This window comes from Falco cherrug, chromosome 10 (genome assembly GCF_023634085.1).
Source record: "Falco cherrug isolate bFalChe1 chromosome 10, bFalChe1.pri, whole genome shotgun sequence".
In the NCBI taxonomy this organism is placed as follows: domain Eukaryota; kingdom Metazoa; phylum Chordata; class Aves; order Falconiformes; family Falconidae; genus Falco; species Falco cherrug.
In genome coordinates this window covers 2,324,225-2,335,601 of record NC_073706.1, presented here as the reverse complement: position 1 = coordinate 2,335,601, position 11,377 = coordinate 2,324,225, and the positions used below count along the sequence as shown (strand labels likewise).

The window sequence follows — 11,377 nt, the reverse complement described above, 5'->3', positions numbered from 1 at the left end:
AGCATCTCCTGCGTGCAGGATACCGATAACACTTCCACTGCATGAGAAGGCAAAATTAAAAAGGAAAAAAACCCCAAACATCCTTCTAATGACCCTCCCCCTGCATTTAAAAACTAGGCCTTTCCCAGGGCCCAGAGATGCTGAAGCTCACAGGAGCGTGGGTCTCTCCCAGGCCCCCAAACTGCTCTGAGCCAAGCCCAGGCTTTAAGCCCTCTGTGCCCCCAACATCATGGCCCCGAGGGCCTCACGGTTGAGGACGGTAGCCCCCAGTCCCTTGCTGCTGCCAGGCAGGGCTGTGGGCCAGCACTGGCTCCTGCCCTGGCCCCGACCTGCCTGGGACGCAGGAGAGAGGGTGTTTTTTCCACCAGTGCGTGGGATGCAGGAGGCATTCACAGCGATGAGTTAACTCTGCTGTGAAGCAGATCCTGACACGCAGTGCCCCTGCTCTGGCCTAACAGGTTTTAGGCTTTAAAGGATTTTATGCTGGATATTTTGGCAGTGGCTGCAATTCCCCTGCAGGACAGCCAGCACGAAGCAGTGCCGTGATTTCCCCAGATCCCTACATCCTTACATATGCCAGTAACATATTGCATGTCCATGACCAATTGTATCACCTCTCCATGCCTCATTTCTTCATCAGCAAAGAGCAAATGGAAATGCTGCCTTGCTTAAAGGAAATTAATACAGTTAATTAACGCTTGGCCCTTCTAATATTCAAGGGCCCACTCTCCAGAGCCCTTGCACCGCAATATCATCATTACTGTGAAGCACACGCAACAGTTAGACCAGATGTTTGCACACAGTTAATGCTTCTTCCATCTGGGGAGTGGGGGAAAAGGCAACCCCAACAGCTGGGCTGGAGCAAATGGCTGGTGGTGCTCTCCCTGTCCCAAGGGAGCCTTGGCCGGGTGCTTCCTGGCGCAATGCACGGTTTGGGACACAGTTGCTGCACCAGCTGCTCCTGCTCCTCTCACAAAGGCTGGTTCCTCCCTCCCTTAATTCATGCGGGAGCTTATTCCAGGGGAGCAGGCTGTGCTGCACCCCCCTCTCCCCTGAGCCGCTGTGCTGCAACTTCTCTGAGGCTTTTAGTGTGGGTGGCACTGAAAAAGAGCGGTTGTGAGGACAAATGAACGGCAAATGCTGGTGGGAGAAGGAAGGGCAGGGGCTTTTCTTGCATGCATATGAGGGAAAGCAGATGAATCCTGTCTCCTGCACAGCTGTAGCCTCTTCCCAGCCACGCCAGCCCTGCTAAGGAGTGGAGACCAGCTCCCAAGATTAGCTGTCTGGCAGGTGCTGCACAAAGATAAAGTCCTGTCTCCACATCCCCACTTGGCCACAGAGAGGGTCAGGAAGGCTATTCATATGTTTTGTATCCCAGCCAGATTTACCCCACAGCAGTCACCGAGTTCGGGTGGGTTTTGGCTGCCTTGCACATCGGAACAGACTCAGGTCAGGAGGTGTCTGCTGGTCCCTGCTCCAAAGGAAAAGCACAGACTGGGGCTGTAGATGGAGCAGGAACTGGTATCAATGCTGCAAAACCATCCCCCAGCAGTGGGAGCAGGCAGGAGGAGAGCTGGCAGGATGCAAACTTGCATCCCTGTGCTCAGTTAGCCTTCCTTAGCACATAGGTGTCAGAAGCACATTTACTGTCCTTGTCATCCGTAGCGCGGTCCTGCTTTCAGCAGTTCCCATACAGGCTACGCTGAGCTGTCGCTTGGAATGACTGCATCGCGCAAAGGGAAACATGACTTCCCCCCGGGCTCTCTTGCCAATGTTCCTGTTCCCAGCACTTTGGTTCAGATGATGGCGAGCTGACAGCATGGGCTGCAAGAGGACCTGTGGAAGGGACAGGCAGCTGGGGAAAGCCCAGAGCCCCACAGTCCTGCTATCCTGACCTTACTACCCTCCACCTCTGTCACCATAGCTATCGCCTTTTTCCTACGAGAACCAAAACGATTTTCCAACAGCACCAATAGATTAACTAAAGCTTGCTTGTGGCAGGAGGAGAGCACCGCTGGTTTAGGTGTCTGCTCTCAGATCCCGGTCCCAAAAGCTAGGAACTGCCTGTTCCCTTGCATCTGGTTACAGAAGACTACACCAGCACTGCTCCCAGGACAGCAGGTCAGCTGCTCTCTTCGATGCTGGACACAACAGATTCATCAGTGTTATTTCCTTTGCTCATAATGATGGCATCCATTATTCAAGCTCACATCAATCCGCAGCCTTTCAGCAGAAGTGACAGGGGCACAGAGCCTGCTCAACCCCTGCTCTGCTCTTGACAGCCAAACAGGGCAATCTTGTTCCAGCCTCTCTAAGACAGAACAGTACAAACACCAGCTTCCCACGCTGGTTGCTATAAGCCACTCCGACGAGGTTCAACCTCCTTCACTCAAGGCCTGCAGAGGAATGGGGAGCCTGAAGTGTTTCCTTGCACAGCAGTATGTTGTGCAAATACCCTGGGAGTCAACGAGTGCATTTGGGAATAAGCCCTTTGATGTTGCCTTCTGTGCTTTAGCTTTTAGCTGGACTTAGCAACTCCAGCTGGTCCAAAGTTCATTTCCCAGCAGGTTCAGATCATGGTCTTTGGTACTGTCAACACAAAAGGCAGGTAAAGTGCCAGAGCAAAACCTATAGCTCACTCAGAGCTTTGCTTGGAATGGAAGAAAGGCTCAGGTACAGTATGATGCTTTGACGGGAAAAAAAAACCACTTTAAGATAGGACTGACATCAGTTTGGAGGTGTTCATTTGGCTTCTCATGGGCCCAGGCTGGACACTCCAGCATTACAGCAGCTACAAAGCAGGTTTTGCCTTACAGGTGCTCAGCGCTCTCCTTGCAGAGAGACCTTCTTCTGCTTGGGATCAGGACCTCTCTTGCCCACCTGTGCTGTAGGGAGATCCTCACACAGGGACTGCTTTATCTCCACTGCCACAGCTGTTACCTCTACAGCATATGCTTTTTGTAGCGCTTAGCTTGGAAGAGGCAGCAAAACCATCTATATGCATACTTATTTTGTTTAGCTAATGTGCAAAGCAGTTTCAGCCTTGTGTCCAGAGCCTTGTACCTGTGCCCTGCTCTGGCAGATGGTCCTGCCACAAGCTGTCTGCCCTGAAGAGGAGTATTTGCGCAAAGACCAGGCACGTAGACTACAGTCAGGACTCCATGTGTGAGCCAGGCAATCACCAGCAGAGCTTCCTCCAGCTGACTTCTCTCTGAACACTTTGCACACTCTCTGCTATCACTCAAGTCCATTCCTGGCTGACCACAAGGCACCAAGGGGTAGCCTGCCCTGTAACCATGTCACCTCAGGAAACCCTAACAGGACAGATGGACTCTGCTAGCTGCAACGCAAGAGCTGGTCACACTCTCCCACCAACACCGCATTTTGAGTGTGTCCACTTTGTACATGCTACGAACCTCCTCACCTAGCCCCAATTTGACTCACTTGGTCTGAAGATACAGCCACGCTAAGTGATCTGAACAGCTATAGTAGAGGAAAGTTCATGCTTCATTAAAAAAAAAAAAAAAAAGACAACAGCCACCCCAATCTGTCTTTGCAGCTAGGATCCTTACCCGAGCTAGCCAGTGCCGCAGCAATGGGGTGGTCAAAGTAGCACTGGCTGCTGCTTCCAGGCTGGTAACACGAGGGCACAACCAATGCCAAAAATGTACTCCATGCATGACTCTTCTACATATAGGACTAGTATTGTGCAATAATTAAGCATTACTTCATATATTTTAGCTTAATAATGACAGTAAAAGAAGACAAAAAATTTAAGTTTTTATTATTATTATAGAAAGCACAGTGTTATAATAGAGTGATTATACAGAAATAATCTGCAAATGAGTTTGGCAGAAAGTCTGGGGCTGATGTACTACAACTGCACAAGAAATCAGTTTCATAGTGGACACAGCTACTCCAAGAACCCGCTGCCCACTCTTTCACACATTTTAAAACCAAAACCTGAGATATTCCAACAAGCATTCTGATCAGCGTAATTACAAGCTACCTGAGTTTATGTTCCTAACCTTATTCTACGCTGTCAGAAAATCAGTGCCTGGATTACATGGCAATTATGAATACAAAATATATATCAAAAGCAGAGGTAATAATACTTGTATTATAGAGCATTTAATTTGTTTTTCCTCATCATCATCACCAGTTTCATAAGTAAATGAGAGAGATGAAAATTATTCTAAGTAAAAAAAAAAAAAGTTACCTCCTCCAACAATCTGGTGTGAACACACAGGTTGAAAATTCAAGATTAGCACCCCTAAAATATTAACAGTGGCAGACAGACATTACGCTGGATAGCATTATGTCTTATTTTCTCTTCTCCCTTATCTGCTGGATTTCAAAACCAGCATCTGAAACTGAAAACATTCTGCTCAGGTTGGCATGCTCCAGGAAGACAAATACAACCTGACAAACAGGAAACACTGTACGGCTCAGGGTATAATCCAAAGGTTCTATTTGTGCTGATGCAGTGAAAATGAGTTTAAGTCACAGCAGTTTCTCCTGTGTGAGGGTATCTGCATGGGGTTCTGGTCACTCCACGAGCACCAGCCAGCCCCGATGGCTCCCAGCTGGCTGTAGAGCTCAGCGTGCACAGGGGACACTGCAGTCACAGGTGTCCCCACAGACACCTGCTTTTGGTCTACTTCAGCAGCCAGAGATCATCCCTGCACCCTTACTCCCCATCCAGCTTGGTTTAAAGCACAGCTTGAACTACTCTACCAGGGGGAGAAAGTCTCACGGCACCGATACCAAAGCTCTTGCGCAGCCTCTCCACCCTGACCCAACTGTCCCGAGCTGGGGTGGTTATTGCCCAGACACAGGGATGACGGCTGGGGCAAAGCACACCGACACACTGTGAACACACTCTTCTGCAGAAGCACTCTTCTGCAGCACTAATTGGACAAACACAGGTTTTTCTTTCAGAAATATCCTCCCCTTAACTGGAAGGATCAAATGCAGTACAGAAAACCTTAGCTAAACCAAATGTCATGCACCCACTTAATTTTCACCTTTGTTAAATAATGCAATTGTCCCGGAAACAGTTCTTCAGCAATCCTGACAGCCAGCACTAGCATACAAGCTGTCCTCCAAAGAGAAGTGAAGCACAGTCGGTATGCTAGGGCAGCATGCAGCGGCAGTAAATAACCCTGAGCTTGCTTTGTTCCTTCATAAAATAAATGATTAATAGCTCAGTATAGTCAGTCTGCTGTTCAAGGCTTGCTGAAAACTTTTGATCAGTTTGATTGATTAACCTTTAAAACTGTCTCTAAAAGAGGCTTCAAATCTGAAGGAGAAGCATCATTTTAAAATGAACACTTCAATGTTATCCAGTAATCCTATTTTTTGACAAACTGAGTTAAGCATTGAGATATTCTGCTCCTCTTCAGAACCACTCAGCATCTCACAGTCAAGTGTCGAGGAAGAAATAACAAGAGAAAATACAGCTGATGTAGACAAACCAACCCACATTCATCTTAAAATTCAAAACCGATCAGAGCTGGGGGCAGGGGGGCGGGAAATGGCACTTCTTTGTGATTCTTAAGTATTTGGCTGATTCGCAGGTGGCTTCCCAACTGTCTATTTATTTCTTTTGGTTTTAATGCTAATAAAAAAGAACACTAACAGGGGACTCAATTCCCTACACAATGCACTGGGGGAAGGCAGGGAGTGTAACTTACGTATCTGAAAAGTCTGACTCAGACAAATTACTTCTAGTTGAGTTCCTTACTACACGCCTGCATTGTTCCAACACCTTGGTAGCATAAGGGGTTCATCCCCAGCTATCTGGTCACAGAAACAGCAATGTAGACTAATACCATTAAAGACCTGTTCCAATTACTTCCCTGGGGAAAGAAGTGACTTGCAGCTTAACATCCTGCCCCAACACAGCAGGAAAACCAACCGTCCGCAAACGTGCGGCTAATGGCTGCTGCTGTAAGGGACCCGCTCTGGGGATGAGCTGCAGTTTTGTCTTCCAGGGACAGCAGCTGGTTCCTGGGTCAGAAGTACAGATGGCTGGAGGCTCAGACACAATTTGCTTTGAAAGTGAGGTTGGCAATACAGATTCCCAAGAGAAAAAAGGGCATTTTGAACCAAGGACGACTGATGGCCACTGCTGCCGGGTTGATACTAGAAACTTAACAGCTTGGGTTTACTATCTAGAGAGGACAGAGATACTATGGTAGTGTAAAAAGGACAGAACAGGTCACTTGCCCTTCACGAGGCCAGAGAATTGCTGCACAAGCAGCCACATAGTTGCAGCGGTAGAACTACCAGCAGAAGAAAATTATTTCATCCCTAAGGGAATCACCAGCTTTTCTCAGAGAAAAGGAATGCCAGCTATAAATTAAAAAGGTTAAAAACTTCTAGACACATGGCTCACATAACCAGCCTGCACCATTTTGCTACAATAATTATACACGGTCAAGGATTTATGAATCTAATAGTTTTAGGGAGAAGTTATCAAGTCATAGCTGTCAGATTGTGGAAGCATTTTCTGAAATCCCATCAAACTTTGTAGGAATTCAGCAACATTAGCAGGATACTAACATTCTTATTTGGAATGATTGAGGCTTCTGACGTAAGAGTGCTGCACTTACACTTCTTCAAATAGCCAGCAGCGGTGCAAATAAAGACACAATGTTTATAAAGAAATCAGACCTCACCGGTAGATTTAGTATTTTTTCTGTACTTGAGTATTTACGCTTATCTACACAAAGCAAAATATTTGACTACAAAGAAACAAACCCAATTCCTAACTTCTATAGCTTTCCCAGGGTCTGACAAAACGCTGTTCGGTGTTCAAATTCAAGTACTCAATACAGACTATAACAGCAGCTGAAGTTAAAAGATCCCATGGACTGTTAACTTTAGCAAAGCAGTATGTTGTCTTCTGGGAACCAGACATGAGTCCGTCATGGACTTGCATGGCATGAGCACAGAGAAGCTCCTGTCTCTGCACTGTAAGATCTCACAGTGAATATAGTTGGACTCGGCACTAGATTCAGTTCAAGAGCCAGCAGACTATTCCTCCTGCTCTACCTGAGCCACTCAGGATGCAACGTAATGCCAAACACTGCAGCACCAGACAGACTACGGGGAGGGGAACATTTCACTCTCCCGCTTGCTGATGCAGAGAGTGGAAAAATAAAAGAGCGAAGCAGCACTCAGAATGTGTAATGGCAATAAAAGAGCTTAGGAGGACAAGGAAAAATGACTTAAGAAGAAACTGAGAATTTTTTACTACTCAGAAGCTACCTGAACTTAAATACACTGTTTCAGTCATACCACTGACTATGACAAATTGCTAGAGCCTGGGGTGTAAAGAGACTACAAAACATGATGAACAGCAGCATCAATGGGAGTATGAAATGACATGGTCAAGTCAGGAAAGAAAAGTGGATGGGCACAGGGAGAGCAAACAAAATAGTCCCGACTGAGCTAAAAGGGAATAGTGCAGGGAACTTAATGACTTTCTTGTAAATATCACCACATAAAACCAGTGCATCAGGAATTATTTTAATGTACATCATTAAGTGAATGGTGTAGTGTTATATGGCAGCGTAAGTGCTTTGCCACTATTAACAGTTTGAATTTATTAAATTTAAAACAGTTTTTGTTCTTTCTCAGCTATCTAGACCATCTTCTGTTAAAGCCCAGTGCGTGCTGCCCTGTTACCGGTGCTCAGCAGTGTATTCTTAAGAGGAATATTCGCTTACAGAAGTAGCCACTTCATCTGTGGCCTCAACCTGGCTCAGCCAGAAGCCTGCAGAAACCACAGGTACATCCAAGCCTGATTACAGCTAGCACATGCCACCACTGTGGAGGGTAGATTCTGGACCTAAGAGAAACCCATGTGGTTATCTCCCACCAAAATAAAAGCGCTTGTTGAAAGTGTTGCTCGCTTCTACACATAAAGTACCCAGTGTGATATCTGAGGGCGTGCAATGCGCCTCAGCCTGTTTTCAAAGGAGTCTAGGTTGCATAACTGGTTTTCGTATTTAATTCAAGCAGCTTTAAAAAACTTTACAAGTAAGTTTAAAATAATTACAGGGTATTAATTAGTGCACTCTGCAGAGGGACGGATTCAGCCCAAGTGCATGAAAGAAGCCACGTAAAAATAGTCCTTCCAAGCCTCATTTACCAGGCTTGTACCAGACAATCTTAACAGTTTTATTCTCAAACACCTTAATGCCTCTGAGGGAAAACTGCAGAAAAACTCTCTTAAGGAGCACACGACTGTCTTTGTAACAGTTTAAACCAGATTTTCTGTTGTCCGCAGAAATCAAGAAGTGATGTCCCTGTTTTTAGACCTGAGCAGGTTCCCCACTTCTGTCATACTACAGCGAGCACAGCAGCACAGAAAAATGGTTCTGTCTTGAGAGCATTCAGACAATCCCTAGAATATTTTTTCATGATTAGACATGCTCTCCACTTACTGTCAGGCTGTCATTTTGTAAGCATATTTAGTTTCTTGAAAAACAAAATCCCAAAAACCCCAAAGCCATACTTGCAGGGAAAATAAGGCCTCTTTTTAAAAAAGACTGCAACAGGTTTCTGTGGGGCATTTGCTTGCTCTAAACAGAGCCAAGAGAAGACTAATCAGAATGTTTTGGCTGGGACACAAGAGGCAACTCTGCTTGACAGATGTTAATTTAAAAAAAACCATCACCAGTCAAGAGCAACAGAATAACCTTTTCCCTTAGCTGCTGGAAGATACCATCCCATTCAAAGGTGTTTTACAACGAACCATCTACTTGCTGTCTGTCCTTTTGTTATAAATGAGGAAGTCAGAAATGTCATGCCATACATTACTATCATCGTACAGGTAGGTCATGGAGGACTGCAGAGAAGGCTGCAGAGTTTGCCGGTGGTATTCAAAGAGCCAGAGAACTGTCCCCCATATCAAAGCAGCAACAAGTGGAAAAGGATCCTGCTTTGGCTGTGGGACATAGCCCTTTTCCACCGCCAGCCGAGACAAGCCGAACAGGATACGAGACAGCAGGTACATAATGATCTGCGTGAAGAGAAAACCCAAAGAACGTTAAGTAAATAACCTGACCAGACATACTAGCCAGGTTAAGTGATTTAGAAGCGGTAAGCCAGGCAAGAGGGGTGGAAACAATTTACCCAACTTAAAAGCAAACAGGTTGTAGGTTCTTGTAGTAAGCAGTCTTACAACTGGACATGTTTGTGTCTTCCCTATGTCCTCAAAATCCTGCTTCTCTGCTGGTGCTCCAATTTAGTAATCAACAAGTCATACTTAATACATCACAGTTTTGCAGCTGCAGAACTTTTGTCTTTGCTTAGTTAATGCTGCCTCAGATGTTGCTGCTAACAGAACATTAATGGAGCAGCCCTGCTAACCTGCGAAGCAGACACAAACTCTGTAGGCTGGACACATCCTAAAACCAGACTGACTGTATGCTCTTGCAGGTCATTGCATAAGAACGCTTTTGATTAATCAGCATCTGTGTATTTTAGGGACTGATTAATCTGTGACTGTGCATTAACAACCAGCCATAAATCAAACGTCCCCTGAGCAGCTTTTGTCAGTTTAACCAGTTAAGTGTAGCACAGTAACTGATGGTGCTCTACACTCGCAACATTCAAGCTAAAGGGTTTAACCCTGTGAGCAGGCAGACTAGCAGTGCACACAGTCAGTGACCACAGCTCAGAAGACATCTGGGGTAACCTAATGGCTTTGAATTGCCTAACTGCCTGCCTTCCTAAGTATACAAGTGCAGCTCTGGGGGTAAACCTGGGCTTTTAGCACTGGAACTGCACACAACATTCACGGAGGCACCCAACCACCTTAGGATTTGAGTGCAGAGCAGCCAAAACAAGAACTTGTGTGAAGACGAATATGGTGAAAGAGTAACGCTACATGGTAAGAACCACCAGAAACACACCAGGCTATACCAACCACTTTCTGGGACATGTTGGGGTTTTTTGTCAAAGAAGCTTTCAAAAAACACATTTACCTGGCTGTTGATGGGATTGTTCTCACCAAACACCAGCCAACCCCCAATGCAGGCTGCAAAGAAAGAATGAAATGGAATTTTTTTCCCCTGTAGTCGGGACTGCAACGCCATCAGTCCCTTGTAGGTGAACACAAAATACGCCAAGTTCCGGGAATGTGTGTACGTAGCCTGAGCAATCGATTTCAGTTTCTCTCTTAAACTGAAGAAAAGAAACAGACAATTAGGAGAGCAAAAAGGCAGGACTACTGCAGTCACTCAGCCTGGACACTACGCCCCTCTGACCTGCTCATCTAAACCAACAGCTTGGGCACCCCACAGAACATCTTGTGAGGGAGAAGAAACCTTTCCACCTCTGGCTCATTTAACAGCCCATCTCAGACAGCAGACTGTGCTTCTGTCTCATTCTATGACAAGTCAAGCAGCCTTTTAAAAAAATTTTTGCCTAAGCCCTAAGCGCGAACCTCTGGCATAAGCGGGGAAAGCCACAACGTGCACTCCCATACTTTGGCTTCTGTTATTTGAAGGAGAGCAGAGCACTGGTGTTTGCATCTGCTAATTTCTCTGTGCTTTTTTTTTTTTTAAGCCCTCCAGAAACATGAAAAACTGAATGCTTGAATGAAAACATTCTAAGTAGTAACACAGAAATACAGAACGAGGGTTTGTACCTTCCACTCTTGAATAGGAAAGTCATCACGAGGGCATGCGGGGCACGAATTTTTGCTCCATAACTGCAAAAGTGAATAAATATTTCAGAGTTTCTGTATTGCACTATGAAACGACTGTTATTTCTATTCTACTAACAGCCAAAGATGCTACCTAGAGCAACTACATCGCACTTTTAAGTCGGCCCAGGAGCAGCAGCAGCACACCAAGCAGGAGCCCAGACCTCAGGCTCTAGAGAACACGCACCCCGACAAACCAGGCCCGAAGGCGACCCCAACACCAGTAAAAGCCCCGCCTACCGCTGAGGGAGATGGAAATGCCCCTCCCGAACCCCCACCGCAACAGCCCCGGTCTCCGGGCAGGCCAGAAGGGCACAGAACCGTCTTCCCGCCGCCTCGGGGCGGCCGGACCCTGAGGGAACCGAGACACCCCCCTCGCCTCGCAACACACTGGGCCCGGCGCCCCCGCCCCCAGCCGCCCCTGCCGCACTCACACGGCCCCATTGCGGAAGCCCTTGAGGACGGCAAGCGCGGCACGGTAGCGGCGCTGCTGCAGGAGGGCATTAGCGGCGCGGAGCAGGGCGCGGAGCGGGTCCCCTCCACCGGCCATGGCGCGTCCCCCGCTAGCCCAGGCTGCCCACGGCGCGCACACTTCCGGGAGCTGGGCCCGCCCACCGTGCGCATAGGCTCTTTCGGCTGTCCATCAGCACTCTT

At 47.0% G+C, this 11,377-nt stretch overlaps 1 protein-coding gene across 1 annotated transcript; it reads right to left on the bottom strand.

Annotated features, from left to right (window-relative positions):
• Positions 1–3,767: 3,767 nt before the first annotated feature.
• Positions 3,768–11,326, bottom strand: PXMP4 (peroxisomal membrane protein 4). The gene is made up of 4 exons (XM_055722957.1): positions 11,158–11,326; positions 10,667–10,729; positions 10,002–10,200; positions 3,768–9,034 (listed from the first exon to the last, which is right to left on the bottom strand). The coding sequence occupies exons 1-4, from the start codon at positions 11,271–11,273 to the stop codon at positions 8,771–8,773; spliced, it is 642 nt and encodes a 213-aa protein (XP_055578932.1). The 5' UTR covers positions 11,274–11,326; the 3' UTR covers positions 3,768–8,770.
• Between the last annotated feature and the right edge of the window lie 51 nt (positions 11,327–11,377).

Coding starts and splice junctions, on each gene's coding strand:
- PXMP4 (XM_055722957.1), bottom strand. CDS start 11,273: ATGGCCGGTGGAGGGGACCCGCTCCGCGCCCTGCTCCGCGCCGCTAAT. Junction 10,730..11,157: donor GGCTTCCGCAATGGGGCCGT/GTGAGTGCGGCA, acceptor TCACTTTTGCAG/TTATGGAGCAAAAATTCGTG. Junction 10,201..10,666: donor TTCCTATTCAAGAGTGGAAG/GTACAAACCCTC, acceptor TCTTTTCTTCAG/TTTAAGAGAGAAACTGAAAT.